The sequence below is a fragment of the Falco naumanni genome, chromosome 11, assembly GCF_017639655.2.
Source record: "Falco naumanni isolate bFalNau1 chromosome 11, bFalNau1.pat, whole genome shotgun sequence".
Classification (NCBI taxonomy): domain Eukaryota; kingdom Metazoa; phylum Chordata; class Aves; order Falconiformes; family Falconidae; genus Falco; species Falco naumanni.
In genome coordinates, this window is record NC_054064.1 from 25,594,293 (window position 1) to 25,612,226 (window position 17,934).

Consider the following 17,934-nt stretch of genomic DNA (forward strand, 5'->3'; position numbering starts at 1 on the left):
CAAACTGGGAATTCCATGCATCTCCCACTGTCTGGCATCACCGTTCCCACTTACCTCCCTGCACTGGGATCTCTTGGTGTGCAGGCTGCAAACTGATCTTTGCAAGCTGGGAGCTGGCGCTACGGGGCTGGAAAAAAGGTTGAACTGCAGGGAGCAGTGAAGGTCTGAGCCTTGGATATGGAAAGGAGAGAAATAATATCAAAGGAAATCACATAAGTGGAAAAAGAGCCCCCTGGGGCAGCCCAGGCAGCAGCAGGTCTGTCTTGTTCATGTTTTCAGAGAAGTTAGAGGTCAGCCAAGCTTGATAACGAGGTAATACAGAAAAATCCATCACTGAGCCTTGGGGAACATGTCGATGCAGTTCTCATAAGAATAAACGAATTTAGATGCTGCCTGGCAAAGGAAACAAGAACGATTATGTATCGCAAAACCAACAGATCATCTGGAAGGATCTGGGAGCAACGTGGGCGGGGCTGGAGCTGAACCCCCCCGCACTGCTCAAGGCAGCGCAGGGAAATGCTGCGGGGCCCGATGCGGGCTTTGCCCCCGGTAAACCCCAGCGCCGGGGGATGCTCCGGCCAGGACCACCTCCCTTAGGCGAGGACATGGTCAGTGCCACGGCAGAAGCAGCGATCGCACCCCCCGGTGCTCCGGGGTTGGTGTCCCCGCCCTCTCCTGCACCCCCCCAAATAATGGCAGATAGCGGTCTCGGCAGACAAGCGGGGGAATGAGCTTTTCCCGGTGGAAAAAAAATAATGCCTGGTGGTTGTTGCCGTTTGGCAGCTTGCAGGGGCTCCCACCAGCTCCCACGGAGCTGCCCAGGCGGGGGCACCGGGAGACCCGGGGGGGGGGGGGGGGAACCTCGGCCGGGGATCCACCTGCTAAAGCCATTTGCAGGGCATCAAAACGCCGACCCAACACCCCTGGACCAAACGCCTCATCAAGGCAGGCAGGACAGACAAAGTCAGTTTAAAGGAGGAGGAAAAAAAAAAAATCCTGATCGGTTGATGGCCTTCCCCCCCCTCCGCCCCTAATTTTGACACTTTTTGGAGACTCTTCCCCACCCCGCCAGCTCTCAGCCCCTCGCACGTTTGATACCGGAATTGAACGTGAAATGTAAAGCAGAGTCGGGTTAAAAAGGGAGATGGGAAGGGAGGCTGCTTGTAAGGGAATGCTTCAGAGAGGAGAGCAGAAAAATTTTAAATCTGCCCAAGGAAAAATGCTTCCTTCCTAGCCCTGCACGCCTGGGAACAGTGGGACGATGACAAGGCAATCTTTTCGGATAGATCGATAGAGTTTCTCTTTCGGGAGACCGCATCAGTTCTCACCCCGGCGCACAAACCCGGGATCATAACTCAGCGCTCGCTCCGCGCGTGGCTGCCGGCAGCACGTCGGTGCGCACACGCGTGCGGGACCCCACCGCCGGGTTTGTTTCACTTCAGGGTTTCCCTTTTCTAAATCATTTCTGGACGGGTGTAGTTGAGGTACTTTTTCTCGTTTTGATTTGTTTCTGCAGCCGGTCGTGCATGGCCAAGCCGAGGCTAATACTGGCTGGGCGCACAGGAGCCGCTCGTAGATGCAGGGACAGGGACCCACTCGCTGTTGTTTCCTTTTGGGTCGTTCCCGACTTAAACGGGGACGGTATTTTGCCTTGCACGAGGCAGCAACCGTGTCGATGGTGGCTGATCGGGACACGATGTTTCTCGAGCTGCGGCGGCTCTGGATGCGCGATGCTGAAGGGGGAGGTCCGGGCGGAGCGGGACGAGGCACCAGCCGCATCCCATCAACAGCCAGGCGCCTCAGATCGACCCTTCTCGCCTCCTCCCTCCACATTTCCGGGCTCATCGGGGTCCCGATGCCCATGAGTACAGCGGCCAACGGCTCCACCGGAGCCCCCGTTGCCGGGGCTTCTCCGGCGGGCTGCCCGCCCTTCCAGGCAGGGGGAGAGCTGGCAGCCGGGGCCCGGGCCGGGGGAGGGGTCCGGGCAGCAGACACCCACATCTGTTTCACTTGGAGCCGTACGGGATCAGCCTCCAGGCAGGGCGATAGGGAGGCAGCCGTCCTGCGGCCGGGCTCCGCGGGGGCGCGGAGGGGCGCGGAGCATCCCCCGGCGGTGCCCGCTGCCCTCGGCCGCTCGCAGCGCGGCACTTGGCTGCCCCCCTGCCCTCCCCTTCGCCGCCCTGCACAGGCACAAGGCGCAGCTCCCGGCCGTTCCTCGCTGCCATGAAATGCACCAAGTGGAAATTCAATCGCCCCGTTGTGTGTGTGGTCGAAATCTCTGGCAGCTGCTTCGGAATTTTTTATGACACTTTCGTTTATGTAGGGGAGGCATAACTATTATTTTACTTAATAAAAATGGAAAGCGGCTCGGGTCTTTCCCCTCCCCGCTCTCTTCCATTTGTTCTTCCCATCGCCTTTCCGCGGGGCTGATGAACGGAGAGTTTAAACAAAGTCGGTAGGAAAGATGCGGCGTCTCCGAAGCATTTATCCGTGTTAGCTAATATTATATATGAAAAAAATAGAAAAAATATATTAATATAAATATATATAGCAGAATATATATATACACACATATGAGAGGGAGGTAAGCGTTATGTGTTGCAAACGCAGGTTGTTGGCATCGGAGGAGTATAAAAGTGAAAGGGCTCAGGAAAGCTCCCCCAGCCCTGACACACGCCCGCGGGATAGACTTCCCACCTTCCCGAACAACCCTCAGCATGTCTATTTTTCCCCCTCATGTCGAGAAATCCTCCCCGATCGCAGCGTTGGCGGCGAGGAAGGAGGATGCGACCGAACCCGCGCAGAGGCTCCGGCTCCGTGACAGCCGCTTCAGCCGCAGACGCGCAGGCGAAGCGCCGTCCGCTCCTGCCCGCTCCTGCCCGTTCCTGCCCGCTTCTCGGGGTCCCCCCGAGCTCGGCGAGCCTGTGCACCGAGTCGTTAGGGCTTGAGTAATTGTGACCGGCATTTGGAAGCGGGGCCGCGCAGCTGTTTGGCCCGGCTCCCCGGTATTAGTGCTGGAGATTTTATCACCAAATGCTCGCACCTGTTAACGGCAGCGACTGGCAATTCATCACCGCGGATTCTCACACTGCTGAACGCTGCCCTGGTGTGTGTGTGTGTAAGGGGGGTGGGGGTGGTGTAGGGTAGATCTCCCCCTGGCATCCCCTTGGAGGAAACCTTCCCCTTCCTCCCTCCCCAAGCATCCTCTCCCGGGAAAGAGGCTATCTGCAGAGCCTCTAAGAGGAAAAAAAAACCCACCCGTGCGAGTGTGGCTCGGCGTGTCCGCGGCAGACACAGGGACAACCGGCTGCCACAGCCACCCACGGGGCGTGGGGCGGGCGGCTGCAGCCGTGGCCGTGTCCCCCGTCCTGCGCCGGGGTGGCCGTCCCGGCCTTGCCCTGGGAAGGGGCAGCCGCAGGCGGGGCAGCGGGCTCTGCCACCCGCGGGGACACCGCCGTGGCTCCGGGGGGCCTGGGGTGCTTCTGGTTACAGGGAAATTCTCCCGCTTAGGCTGCAGCCCGCGGCAAGGTGGGTGCCCGCTGCCCAGCATCTCCTCCCTGCCAGCCGTCGGGGGATGCTGCGCCTCGAGGGGACCAATGGCAAGGGAGCGGTGGACAGCAGGGACCGAGGCCGGAGGAGGTTCCCTGTCCCAGAGGGTGCTCGGGGCCTGGCCGGGCTGCGGGTGGGCCACATCGGAAAGTGGTACCCGGCCGGGCCAGCCCCGTTGGGCGGGTATGTGGGACTCGGGTGCCGTCCTAGCACCCTGCGGAAACGCGTAGCCTTCGCTTTGGTTATTTCTCGCTTGGGGGGAGGCTTGCCAGAGCGTTGTTCCTCGCCTCCCGCACCTGCCGGGCGGCAGCATCCTTTCCGCGGGTGCGGGCCCGCGGGAGCCCTCGGGGGAGGTGAGTTTCCAGGCAGGGTGCTCCGGGCTCGGTGACGTGTCGGTGACGTGAGTGCGTGGAGAAGGGGAGCGGGGATTCCCAGATTCACACGACCCCTCAAGGGTGCCAAAGGCTAGGCCCTGGCGGAGTGAGGGTCCCTGCCGGCGAGGGCGGCAGCTCAGCCCCTAGCCCCGGGGTGCGCAGCCCCCAGGGGGGGAGACGGGGCCCTCCGCGGCCCCCGGGCAGAGAGAGGCGGTCGTGGCATCCCGCAGGAATTGGGCTTTTCGAGCCACCGGCACCGCGGGACGCTTGGGGCGGAGGAGGGGTGTTATCCAGCGCTGCCGCCCCCTCCCGCAGCAACGGGCTCCAGGCATAGCCGGGGGCATCCGAGCGCCGGGGGAGCGGGCAGCGCCTTTCCTCGAAAGCATCCCCGCCGGGGGCGGGGGCCGCGCTCCCCGGGGACCCGGGCCGGGCCGAGCAGCCCCTCGCCGTGCCCCGCGGGGGCTGCGGCGGGCGCCACGTGATGCCGGGGCGGCCGTATAAAGGCCTGGGGAGCGCTGGCAGGAGGCGCAGAGTGGGAGCGTTTCCACCGGGTCCCAGCTCGGGGGGGGTGGGGAGGGGGGAGCCGCCTTCCCAACTTCTGCCCTCCCCCCTCCCTCTTCCCCCGCCCCTCCCTCCCCCTCCCTCCCTCCCTCCCTCCCTCCCCCCAGCCCAGCCAAGGAGCCGCCGCACCCCCCGCTATATTTTTTTCCTCCCCCCCGTTTTTTTCCCCCCTTTTCTCTCTCTCTCCTTTTATTATCATTATTACTATTATTTATTATCGCTTCTTGCAAGCTCCCTGCCCAGCCTCCGCGCGTCCCGTCCCTCCGCCCCCGCCCCGCGCCCCCTCCGCCGCCCCTCCCTCCGCAGCCACCACCCCGCAGCCCCGCCGCGGCCCCGCCAGCAGCGGCGGCGGCGAGCGGGGCGCGGAGCGGCGGCGCCGGGGCGCGGAGTCCCAGCGGCGGCCGCAGCCCTCCGGCACGGCCCCGGGCCCATCCCGGGAGCCGCCGCTAGGTGGGGGGGGGAGCCCGGCCCCGGCCGCCCCGGCCGCACAACAATGACTTTGGGCAGCAGCGGCGGCGGCGGCTGCGGGATCATGTCCGAGCGCTCCCCGGAGGAAGAGCCGCTCTCCGAGGTGGAGGACGCGGATATCGACGTGGTGGGCCCGCCCCAGGATGGGGGCAAGTACAGCGAGGACGAGGAGGAGGAGGACGACGACGAGGAGGACGAGGAGGACGGCGGCGATCCGTTGGGGCTCGCCCTGCGGCGGAGCGGGGCCGCCAAGGCGCGCATGGGGGGGGTCCCCGGAGCGGCTCTCCCCCGCCGGCGGCTCGGAGCCGGCGTGCGCCCGCGGCGCCGCGCCCGGGGAGAAGGCGCCCGCGGGCGGCGGCGGCGGCGGCGGCGCTGGGGGGAAGAACCCGCTGGTGAAGCCGCCCTACTCCTACATCGCCCTCATCACCATGGCCATCCTGCAGAGCCCCAAGAAGCGGCTGACGCTGAGCGAGATCTGCGAGTTCATCAGCGGGCGCTTCCCCTACTACCGGGAGAAGTTCCCCGCCTGGCAGAACAGCATCCGCCACAACCTCTCCCTCAACGACTGCTTCGTCAAGATCCCTCGGGAGCCCGGCAACCCGGGCAAGGGCAACTACTGGACGCTGGACCCCGAGTCCGCCGACATGTTCGACAACGGGAGCTTCCTGCGCCGGAGGAAGCGCTTCAAGCGGCAGCAGCAGCTGCACCCGCCGCACCCCGAGCTGCTGCTGCGGGCCGGGGCCACCGACCCCGCCGCCTTCCTGCCCGGCTTCGCCTACGGACCCTACGGCTACAACTACGGCCTGCAGCTCCAGGGCTACCCCCCCCCCCACCACCCCCACCACCCCGGCGGCGGAGGCGGCGGCGCCGCGGGTGCCTTCCCCTTCCCGGCGCCGCACTGCCCGTTACCGGCTCCGCCGCCTCCCGCCGCCGCCTCCGTCTTCTCCGCCGCCTCGGGGCTGCCCTCCTTCCTGGGCGGCGAGCTGAACTGCAGGAAGTCCTTCTACCACCCCCAGCTGAGCCCCACCGCCCTGCCCGCCGCCCTCCTCCAGACCCTCAAGCCGGACCCCACGCCCGCCGGCGGCGGCGGCGGCGGCAGCACCAACCACCCCTCCCGGCCCTCTTTTTCCATAGACAACATCATCGGGGGGGCCGTGCCCCCGCCGCCCAGCACCAACCCCAGCGCCGCGCCCGCCGCGCCCTACCCCGCCGGCCAGGCGGGCCCCCCGGCGCAGGTCCTGGCCGTGCTCAGCCCCGCCTTGGCCCCGGCACAGCCCCAGGTCAGCCTGGCACACGAGCCGCTCCTGCAGCCGGCCCAGAACTTTTCCAGTAAAATCACAACTCTGAGCAGCTGTCATTTTTAAAGTGTGCTGGGGGGGGGGGGGGGGGGGGAGAGTCGCGAAGCAAACGGCCCCTTCCCAGCTCTCCCCCCTCCTCCGAAACTGCTCCCCTTCCCTCTCCCCGTCCCCCCATCACCTCCTGTTGTGTCTTAAGGTAGGAAATATTTCCTCTCTCTCTTCTTTTTTTTTCTTCTTAATTTTTACTTTATTTCCAGGCTCTGTGGCATCCAGATCTGTTTGCTCGGGAGAAAAAAAAATAAATCGGAAGGGCGGGAGGGGGGAAAGAATAACATGAATTCATCCCGCAAGGGCCAAAGCGTATTTATAAAGTGGCCGTAACAGAAGCTGGGACCTGGGCTGGTTGAACACGCAACGTCTTGCGGGGGGTGAGGGGCGGGGGGGGGGGGGGGAGTTAAGAAAGGAACAGTCTTAGGGTCGGAAATGTTTCCTTTGAGAGGTGCGGGTTTTCCGCCAGGGTCCTCCAAATCGCCTTGGGAAGTGACCAGGGGAGCTGCAGCCCCCCCCGGTCGCAGCGAGCCCTTTTGCGTCCCTGCAAATCTCTCTCCCGGGCGCTTTTACCATGTGTGTCTGTCTCTCCCTTGCTCTCAAAGAAAATGTTTTAACGGCTCGATCTTATTTTTAGTTTCTTTGAAGCTTCGGGTTTGGTTTTAAAAGGCACTGTTTAGGGTTTCTTTATTTTGAAGAAGAAGAAAAGTCGGTGAAACTCAGGACTGCGGTTTTTTTTTTTTTCCTTTTTCTTTTTTTCTTTTTTTTTTTTTTTCAATGAGACATTCAAATGCACGTTTAAAAGAAAATTCGATCCGCCAGGAACTTTGGAGAATTCCCTTACTATTTTTTTTTTATCCCCGTTTTCCCACCCCCTCCGTGCGTGGGTTTTTTGGTGTATTGGTAATTATTTGTATATAGATTATTCGGGAGCTAATGAGCGGAGTCCAGTTAACTCTTCACTGGTTGTGCATCCGTCATATCTATTTTATTGAGAGAATCTGTGAATAATTTGATGTGGAAAAGGCAACAGAATTTTGTCCACCGTTGGTGTAAATTAATAAATGTTTGTGACCTGGTTAAAAAAAAAATCATAATAATCCAAATCGTTCTTTGCGATGTCCTTTGTCACGCTGAGAGCCGTGAGCCCCGCTCGGGCCTCGGGGAAGCGAGTGGCTGCCACCCACCACGGGGCTGGCGGCGCTCGGCCGGCCGCGGAGCTTCGCCGCCCGGGGCCCGCGGGGCTGCGCCCTCCCCTCCGCGGCCGGGCGCGCAGCCTGCGCGGGGCTGCTCCGCGCCGCCCCCCCGCCGGCGGCGGCTGGCAAACCGGCCGAGCGAGGGGGGGGGGCCCGCTTTGGGTCCACGGGCCAGCAAGGGAAAGGACCCCCCCGGAATTACTATTTTTTTTGTTAATATTTTTAAATTATTATTATTATTATTTGTTTGCTTTTTGGTGTGCGGTCCCCCAAAAACCCTCTGCCTGTTTCCAGGGAGAGGGAGGTGGGGGCCGGGAGAAAGACTCTCCCTTCTCTTCCCCCCACTCCACCCCTCCGCCTTCTTTTATTTTGTTTGGAAAAGTTGACACATGAGAAAATAAGTTGGAGGGTTCCCCCCCCCCCCCCCCCCCCGCACACACGTCCCCCTTGGGCCTGCAGCATTTGAATGACCGAATGAAACTTGATCTCCGCCGAAATTTTGCAACAACTTACAAAGTAAATAAACATCTTTAAGCGCTCCCTTCTTCTCCAAACTCCCCCCCTCCCCCCAAATTTATTTCAGGGACCAAACGTGGCTCTTTGGTTTGTTTGTTGGCAGGGTCCCTGATCTAAAGAATCGAGGCCTTTCTGCCCCTGCAGCCGGCTGGAGGAAAAGGAGAAAAAGAAAAAAGCTGAGACGTACGAGGCAGGGAGCCGGGGACGGAGCCGGTCCCCGGGCGAGCGCGGCTTTGTGCGGGGCCCGCCGGGGCTGGGGCAGGAGCCGGGCGGTGTGCGCCGGGGGAGGGGGGTGTGTGTCGGCCTTTCTTCTCTCTCCCCCGCCCCCTCCCCCCTTTTTTTTTATTCCCCCCTCCTCTGCCCCTGTCTGTGCCACCTCGAACCTCCGCGCAGTTTGTTGATGTTGTTCCTGAACGTGCCGCCTCCCCGCAGCGAGCGGTCTCACATCTCGCCTTCACACACATTTGCTTTTGAAAAGCGATCTTCGTGTCCGGCACTTGGTTGTCTCCCTTTCATGTCCAGCTCCTACAAAAGGGGCTACAAGACTCGACATGGGAGAAAAGAGGAGGCCAATGAATCTATTTTCCAGATTGCCAAGCACATGGTTGGAAATTGAAGGGGCTTTTGTAGCATTTCCCCTTCTTCCCTCCCTCCCCGCTCCTTTTCTTTTGCTTGTGTGCAAATTGTTCAATTGCTCTGGCAGGGGTGTTCCTGACAAGCTCATTACTAGAAGGTGCCAGACCCCTCCTCTCCCTCTCCCCCGAAGTCTTTGATGAAGTTAAAATGCGCTGATAGCTGCTCTCGGGGCTATCTTTGTTCAGCCTCCTTTAATAACCGAGCCTGCTTTGAGGAGACGGGATCCGAAGGAAGAAAGCGATGTGCAGCCAGGCTGGGTGGTGGTTGTGTGTCTGGCGGGGGGGGGGGGGGACACGACGGACTGGATGGGTTATTTTCTTATAAAGTAGCGATTTAAAATATGGGGGGGGGGGGGGGGGGGGGGGGGCGGGGGTGTTTGTTTGCGAAGTGCGGGGGAGAAATGAGCCAAGGGTGCCGGGAGCGGGTAGCAGCAGCCGGGGCCGTGGGGATGAGGGAGCGCGTCTCACCCCTGCAGCCCCCGCTGGGGGCAGGGGGTTCTCCAAGTTGGTGGTCTCCGGGTTTGGAGGGATGGAGGGGGGTCCTCTCCGCAGGGAAGCGGTGTTTTCCCGGAGAGACCCCTTCCCCCACACGCTCAGGGGAGGGGGCTCGGGGGTTTCTGGGGCTGAGTCACCTTTCCTCGGCTCCGTTCCCTTTCTTTTGCCTTGCGGAGTCATTGCGGGTTTTTTAAGCCGCGGTCGCCGGCCGGGATTGAAGCTGAGGTGACTTGGGAGCGGGGGGATTGCCCCGCATTAGCTGGGAGCCGCGGTACACCCCGCGGGAAGGGCCGCCCGCTGCCGGCCGGGCTGGGCTCGGCTCCCCCGGGCCTGCGGGGGGCTGCGGGCGCCCGCGCCGCTGGGTTCCTTTTTTTTTTTTTTTTTTTTTTTTTTTTTCTGAGGGGTGTGTGTACGGGGGAAATCCCCAAGCGTCTCTAACTTTAGGTTTTTCCCATCCCCTAAATTCTCCTCAAGCACCCGAGCTCTTTCCGTGCCCCGGTCAAACTCATGCCACCCGCAAATATCTGCTTCGCTTGGCGTGGGTGGTGGTGTGTGTGGGGTGTCGGCGGAGACCCCCCGGGAACCGGCTCCGGGGGACGGCGGGGAAGGGCTCGGGGGCTCCTCTGGGGCCAGGAGCCTCTGGCCGGGCTCGACTCGGGGGGTTAACGTGGAATCTCGCCCCTGCGAGGCAGGACGGATAATGGCTCCTAATTACGGGGCTGGCTGGCTCCACAGCCCCGATCTTCACGGGACATTATTTTTAAGCGTTCAGCGAGGATCATTTTTCACGCCTCGCTGCCTAAAGGAGGGTTTTATTTATTTATTGGGGGGGAGGCGGGGAGGACACCAGCAATAACCGAGCACTGAAAGGAAAATAATTAGCTGTTGCAGTCGCTGCTTGGGAGTCCCTGGCCAAAAAAGGCGACCCGGCATTTCCCTTCCCTCTCGTCCGCAGGCGAACCCTCCCGGTTCTCGGGGCTGCTTTCGGTGGTTCTTCTGCCAGTGTTAAACCTCGGGCAAAGCCGGGCCGGCGGCGACCCAGCTCCCCCGCGGGGCCCGATCCTGTGTCGCAATTTTGGTTTTTTTCCCTTCTCCCTCTCGCGCCGAGGCTCGGCTCAGCGGCTGCTTCCCAGCGGGGCCGAAGGGATGCGAGTTTCCCCTCCTTTGACTTTGGTCACGCACCTGTGAAGCTGATTTTTTTTTTTTCCTAATGTGCCCACACTCTTTTCTATATGTCAGATGAAGGGGTTGTAACAAAACCGCGATGCTCTCTGCGTATTCCCTTCGCGGCGGTTTTCCGTGTGTGCGCAGCCCGGGCGAGGGGGAAAACGGGGGTTTCTCCTCGGATGTATCGGGGCGGGATAAAACGATCCTGTCCCGGAATATCCCCGTCGGGACCGCAACGGGAGAGAACACCGATAATTTCTTCCTCTGCTTTCGCTTAACTAAGCCCATGTTAAGCAGAGCGTGTCCCGAGGAAGGGAACGAGTGGCCCTTCCCTTGGCGGCTGGTCTCGACCTGCCGGTGAGGGCTGCGGGACCCCGGCCCGGCCGGCCCCCGCTCCCGCCTCCTCCCCTGGCACCTTCTGCTTTCCATTACTGCCGATTTGGAGAATTAGGAAAGGTCAAGATCTTATTCCTTTCTCCGGTAGCTTTTTGGTTTTCTCTTTCTAGTTCCTCGCAGCCCCGAACAAAAATAAATCAACCTGGATTATGGAAACCGCCTTTAGACATCAAGAGCATCTTTTCCAATAGCTCGGCCCTTCCTCCGGGACTGCCTTGGCCCTTCCCTGTGGCTGCGCAGAAACTCCCGTTTTCACGGTGGATTTAGGATTTAATAATAACGCCCAGTCTCCCTGTGCCCCAGTGCCCGACCTGAAAACTTTTTCCTGCCTCGTAACTTTGGAAAATAGCTGCCCTCCAGCATTTTCTTTCCCTCCTCATCTCCCTTTCGTTTATTTCCATTGCCGGCACAGAAAGTAGAGACACGAGGTGTTTTTTTTTTTTTATTAAAAAAAAAAAATCCCATTTTCCGATCTGGGGAGGGCGGGAGAAGCTGTTGCAGCCGACTCAGCCGCAGGAAAATTGCTTTGGAAATTAAATTGGTGCTTTTGAAATCCTCCTGGAGATGTTCGCGGTAGGTCAGGGCCCTGCACTCGTCCCTGCGTCCGTCTGTCGGGCGGGGAAGGGGCCGGGGCTCCGCGTTCTCCCCTCGCCTCTCGAGCTACGGCTCGTCTGGCCTTCCTCCTTCTCTTCCTGGCTTTTTCTTTCTCATTCTCTCTTTTTTCCTTTTTTTTTTTTTTTTTTCTTTCTGAGTCCCTTCCTCTTCTTTCTTTCTACATTTATTTTTTCTCTTTCTTCCTCTCGTTCTCTTTCTTTCTTTCTTTCTCCTCTCTTTCTCTGTTCTATTTACCTGTTTCTTTCCCCCTTTCTCCCTCATTCTCTCTTTATTTTTATCTCTTTCCCCTCTCCCCTCCCCTCTTTACAGCTCTATTTTGCTTTTCCTTTCGCGCTCTTTCCCTTTCTTTTCTCTTTTTGTTTTTCTTGCTTTCTCTCTTTTCTCTCTTTTTATATATTTTTCTTTCTCTTCTCTTCTCTCTTATATATCTTCTTTCTCTCCTTCTTTTCCTTTGCCTTGTCCTCTCTTGCCTTTTCTCCCTTTCTCCCTGTTTTGGTCTCTCCGTCTCTTTCTTGCTCTTTTTCTCTTTCTCCCTCTTTCCCTTTCTTCTTCCCTCCCTCTTTCTCTCCCTGTCGGTCTCTCCAGTCTCACCCGCTTCGGCTCGGGTTCATGGGGGGCCGCTTTCCCGCGCTCTCCAGGAGGTTTCCAGCTCCGTCCACTCCCGGGAATCTGGCCCGGCCGCCGCGGGCGGGGGCCTCCCCTCCTTTGAACTAGGGGAGCCTCCGGCCCCCCACCCGCCCCCCACCCCGGGGCTCAGCGGTTCCCCTGCCTGTGCCCGGGGGGCTGCGGGGCAGCTCAGGGCGCGTTTCCACGAGCCCAGCACGGCGGCCCCGGGAGCACCCCCCCGTCCTCCCCCCCTCACCGGCCTGCCGGTGCGCTCACGGGGGGGGCCGTGCGGGGGCGAACCTGTGCCGGTTCCTGCTCCCCCCGGGTTCGGATGGAGCCCGGTGCCCGTGCGGGATCGGTTCGCATTTTATTATTTCATGAAATAAAATGCAACTCGGCGCCTTAAGCCCGTGGCAGCAACAGGTGACGCCGCCATCCCGGCCGGGAGGAAAAACACTCGCGACAGGGTTTCACGCGAGTTTCCAACCCTTCCTGGTCAGTCAGGTGCTGATGATCTTCTCGGGTCGACGGTACCGGGATGCGCCGCCCGCCGCCCGGGAAGGGCTCTCCCGCCCGCCGCCGGTACGGCGCATCCCGGAGCCCGGCGGCCTTTCCCAGCGGCGGGCAGGCGGGCTGCCTCGCTTCCTAACCGCCCTGCCTGCCCGCACCCTCCCCTGGGGCCCGGGTAAATGATACGGATGGATATGGAGTGAATTATAATTATTCGTCCCTTCGTGTACCAAAGCAGGTCTGGTAAACCTGAATGAAGACCTGCAAGGGAGATGATGTCCCCGCTGAGAGGTCGGCCGGGAGCCCGGAGGGGTGTCATGAGTTTCTGTGTCCGTTCCTACAGGGGGGATTCGTGTCGGTGCCTCGGGATCTTTCTAGCTACCGAACTGGTGGTGTTTTTCCAGCACAACACCCCCCCCCCCGCCTCCCCGCTCCTTTCTGGGTGTCGAGCGTCGGGGTCCACGCCGCAGAGTGGCAGGGAGGCGCTTTTCGGGGCTGTTCTTATCCCTTTCGATCAGATTTCGATTTCCCCGCTTTAACTCGCCTTTTAAGTGAAATTACGTTCCTCTTTCGTTAGTACGGGCGGTTTGAAACGCGTTGAACCAACACCGGCGATTCCTTTCAGTCTCGCAAAAATTCCCAGATACTCCACTTTTCCCCGCAGGCGGAGGCGAGCGTGGAGGTCTCGGCAAGTCCGTGTCACCTGAATGAGCCCCCGCTGCCCCCCGGGTCACTCCTCAGCGGCAGAGCCGTCTGCGGGGCCCACGGGAGCCCTTGGTTCCAGCGGGATTCCCTGCAAAACCCGTGGGAATCCTCCCCCGACTCCGGCGAGATTACCTGGGGTGCTCCCCATGCTGGGAAGAGGGGGCGGGGGGGGGGGGGGGGGGGGGGGAGGCACAGGGCAAGACCCTGGGTGTAGGAAAGGTGCCATGCTGGGGGCATCCGCGGCCGCAGCTCGGCGCACCCACGGGGGGCCGGGGACGGAGGAGCCGCCGCTGTCGCTTTAAATTTGAACAAAGTAAGTAGAGAAGGAAAAACTTCCCCCGTCTGGGGACGGGGCCAAAAAGTGCCAGGGTCCAGCCAGCCGGACCCCCCTGCCCTCGGACCGCGACTCCGCTCCGTGGCAGGACCCGGCAGGGTGCGTGGGGGCGAGGAGAGGGGGATGCCAGGCGGCTGGCAGGGCGCTGCTGGCCCCCCTCCCGCCTCCAGCGCTCTTGTGATCTCCTCTTCCCGGGAGAGAGACGTGGCCGCAAAATAGAGGCAACAAAAGGAGCGGGCAGGGCTCGGCCGGGAGCGGGGAGCCGGGGCAAGGCGGGCCGGCGCCCCCCGAGCCGGTGCGGGGTGCAGCGCCGAGCACCCAACCGCCGGCCGGGAGGTGCGGGGGGCAACTCCTTCCCCAGGCGTGCAGGGTCTCCCTAGCGATGCTCTCCTGGCTCTGTGTCCCCCAAACACACCTTCCCACTGCTAACCCCGAGATTTTACTGGGGTTATTTCTGACACCCCCCTTTTTTAAATTTTATTTTATTTTTCCTTTCCTATTTAATTACTTCTCTTGCAAAATGCAAGGCCGCTGCCACCTAACGCGGATCCCGGCACTGAAATCCACGTCTCCTCTGTGACTTACAACCCAAATCCCAGTCCCATGACCTTTCTCTTCCCCCCCCCCCCCCCCCTCCCCGTTCCGGGTCTCCCACCCTCGGTCATGTGGGACACGAGTAAATTTATCCACCCTAGTGGAAAGGCCTCCCTTCTGTATTGCTGAAGAGAAGCTCACACACGTTTCCCAAGGAGAATAATTTCGTTTTCCCACCTTTCTTTCACTCTTTCTTTCTACTTTTTGATTTGCTTTTAATTTCGTTTTCTCCCCCGCCCCACAACGCTCCCATCTCCTCTTGGACACGCTCCTGCTCTGTGTCTCCCTTTCGATAAGCCCTTGCCAAGAGGATCACTTCAGAAGGACGTTTCTGACGGCTCTTGAGCTCAGGAGACCGTCGAGAAAGGGCATTTCTGGTCTCCCGGGAACTGCGGCGAGCGGAGCCGCGGCTGCGCCCCCGGCAGCCTCCCCCCGCCCCGGGGGTCCCCTCCCGCCGCACCGCGGAGGGTCCCTCATCCCCGGCGCTCTGCCCCGTGGAGCCAGAGTTGTGGCTGGGGGCCGAGACCCCCCCTTAGCCCTGCGGGAGGGGACACCCACCCGCGGCCACCTCTCCGTCTCTCCCGCGGCTCCGGCTGGTCCTTCCCCACATTCCGGCCGCTCTTCCCCGCCCCAGCTCCTGGGGGAGACCGCACCCCCGGCTCCCCTCGGGGAACCGCGGCTGGCGATGCCGCCCACCCCGGCTGTGTGTGACCCCACCAACCCAAATGCGTTTCTCATCTGCAGACGGAGGTGGGGAACATGTGGCCAGGCTGCGGGAGTCCCCTCGTGTCCCTCCCCCCCCATGTCTGCTCAGAGGTGGGTGACATTAGGAATAGGGTGCCCCCCGCTGCCGGGGGCAGCACGGCAGCGCAGAGGTTGTATGCGAGGGAGGCAGCTCCGGAGGGTCGTGCAGCCCCTCAGGAGGCCGGGGCCAAGCCTGCCCCCCAGACCCCGGAGCCCCGACCCCCGCCGTCGCTGTCGCAGAGCGCCTCGGCTCCTTCCCCACCCGCGACGGGCGCTCCGAGGGGGGACCCCGGAGCTTCCCCCGAGTCTGGCCCCGGGCACTTTGCAGCTGCTCGGCGCGGACGGTCCGGTGCGGGTGCGGGAGCCGGTGCCGCCAGCTCTGCCGTCGAGGCCGGCTGGAGGAAGCCGATCCGCCGCCGCAAACGGCGTGTGAACGGGCTGCGGATCGGATCCGGGTCGGGTTGCGCCGAATCCCCCTTTTTTATTTCGGCGCTGCGAGCCTTGGGCACGCTGCGGGCTCTGCCCCGGGTGGAGATTTACCCCAACCGCAGACAGGTGTCGGGCACATTTTGGTGGAGGAAATGGAACCACGGCTGTGAGAGGAGCTGTCTGGTCTTTCCCCTCCGTCCTTGCCAGGTAAACTCCTGCTCCCGTGGTGAAAAGAAAAAAAAAAAAAAAAAAAAAAAAGGCAAGAAATTGATAGAAAAGAGTCATTTCCCGGTCCCGCTCAGAGATCGGGAAAGATATTCGAGAAAGCGTCGCTGAAATCCCGGAGAGCTCGATTTCAGGCGCTGCCTATCGGCTGCCGGTGACGAAAGATAGGCAATACATTCTCCCGTATGGAAAACACACATATTGGAGCCCCCCGCCAGATCCATCTGATATTATAGTCGATATTCCCAGAATTTTCCTTTTGCACAGTATTCCTTGGTCGCGCTTCTTTATGTGCCCGGGACAAAACAGATGGGAAATATTCATCGAGAGGGAAATGTGTCTTGTGATAATAGGAAACACGAGTCCTTTTTTTAAACATTTTTTTTCCTCGCCCCAAATTTCGAGGGGAAAAATAAAAACGAGGGAAAGCGCCGATAACAAATAACAAAAGCAAATCAATCGGAAACGAACTTTTCCCCCAAAACCAAGTGGCGAAAAGTGGATTTCCAGCGCGGGTCCGGGCCGAGGGAGAGGGTCTCACCGCCCAACCCGCAGGTGCCTCGGCGGGGGCTTTATAACCTCCAGGTTTGTACCGTTTGCCCCGCTCCCGATGGGCGCCCGGGGCAGGGATGGGCTCTGGCTCCTTCCCGCTCCCCGCTCCCAGCCGCCCGCACCCCCCGGCCCAGAACCGGTGAATTCCCCGTTCCGCGGGCGCGGGGGGCAGCTGCCGCCGCGCTGCAGTTGTTTGTCCCCGGGAAGGTTTAAATAACTATCCCCCCCCCCTTGTTTGCATCTGGATACGGGTGTTATTTCCCGGGCTGCCCCGACGGGAAAGGTGCGGGGTTTTGCCGGGCTGTTGCCTGTTTTTAAGGAGGGAGGGAAGGCTGTGCCCGGGGGGGGGGGCCGCGGCTGCCGTCTCTATTTTAATGTCATTATAGTTGCCGTGGCAACCCATTGGATCACTCCTCCTGGAATGAACCTTGTGACAATGGTTGGTTTGAGAGAAATCGGTAAATGTGCAACAGAGGGACACAGCTACATTACCGCGAACAACAGCGAGGATTTAACATGTGACCCCTCCAATTATACTGATGATACCTCGGTGCAGCTGCCTCCGCCGCGCTGCGGAGATGTGGCTGTTTGGGGGGTGTTGAGGAGGGGTCCTGGGGCTGTTTCGGGGCACAGCCTGGTGGGGATGGGGCCGCAGCCCCGCATGCCTCTGCCCTCCCGGGGAGTCCTAAGAGGGGAACAGCATCTCTGCACCAGGATAGCGAGTGTGGTCCTAACCTTTCTCTCAAAAAAAAATAACCCAACAACCAAAACCAGAAGAACGGAAGAAAAAGCTTCTCCGAGAGAACGTGGAGGCAGCTGAACATGTGGAGGGGCTGTGGCTGCGGGGCTGAGGAATAAGGACCTGCCCGGGGGGTGGGCAGGGGCCCCCGGCCCGGCCGGCCGCCCCCGGAGCACACAGCACCGGCGGCACATCTGTGGCACGGCTGCAGGGAGGAACGAACAAAATCCGCTCCCTACCCGCAACAGAAAAAAAAAAAAGAAAAAGAAGTTTGAAGCCTTAAAATATGGTTCAGAGAATTACAAGTAATCAGAGCTGCGGGGGTCAGCAGTGCAAACTTTTTAAGACTAATGTTTATTTAGAAAAGTGAGTGGTGTCTGCGTTGCTTTTCTAGTGCCCCAGCACAAAAGTCCTAATGGCTTTTGCAGACTTTCCATCACAAACTCTTGCACAGGGCGCGGGGACCACCGCCGAAAGCAGCCCCCAGCCGCCCCCCGTTCAAAGGGAGCATCGCCACAGGGTTTTCAGCTACCCCCGCCCCCGTCTTTCCATGAATCAGTGACATATATTTTCTGCACCCCGTCCCTAAACTTGCTCCGCTTTCGCGTTTGTCTGGTGTAACCCGAACCGTCGATAATCCTGGGAAGGGAAATCGGGGGATGGGGACGGCGGTTTTGGCCCCCCCGGTCCCCAGCCCCGCTCAGCTCCGGCCGGCTGCGGTCCTGAAAGCAACGCAGGGGTTCAGCCGAGCTGGAAACCTCGTTAGGAGGAACCCGGGGGCAGAGGCAGGAGCCGGCGCGGGGCGGGCTGGCCGATGTCCCTCGGGGGGGCATCGCTGGCAAACCCATTGCCCCGTCCCACCCCTCCAACCGAGCTCCCGGGAGCCCGCCCACACCACCGGTCCCCGTGCGGTTCTGGGGATCTCTGCTGAGCCCACCTCAAAATTCACCCCGGGGGATCAAACGTGATCGCCAGGTGGGATTTGACTGCCCTTGCAGGGACTCAAGCCTCCATCTCCGGATTCCCCTTTTGTTCCTAGGACTGGAGGAATAAAACCAGCAAACCCCAACACTTCACACTCCTTTTGGGGTGGGCCCCCCTCGATCTTAAATAGGAGGTGGATCCAGGGGAAACCCAGACCTGGGATCCCACTGGTAACTGGTGGCACCATTCCCAGG

At 60.7% G+C, this 17,934-nt stretch overlaps 1 protein-coding gene across 1 annotated transcript; it reads left to right on the forward strand.

The window, feature by feature from the left end:
* Positions 1–4,821: 4,821 nt before the first annotated feature.
* FOXD2 (forkhead box D2) lies at positions 4,822–7,371 on the forward strand. Its single transcript, XM_040610646.1, is given in 4 exon segments — positions 4,822–5,169; positions 5,171–5,777; positions 5,780–5,823; positions 5,825–7,371. Coding segments are annotated over 4 exon segments (1,335 nt in total). The 5' UTR covers positions 4,822–4,977; the 3' UTR covers positions 6,317–7,371.
* The last annotated feature ends 10,563 nt before the right edge of the window (positions 7,372–17,934 follow it).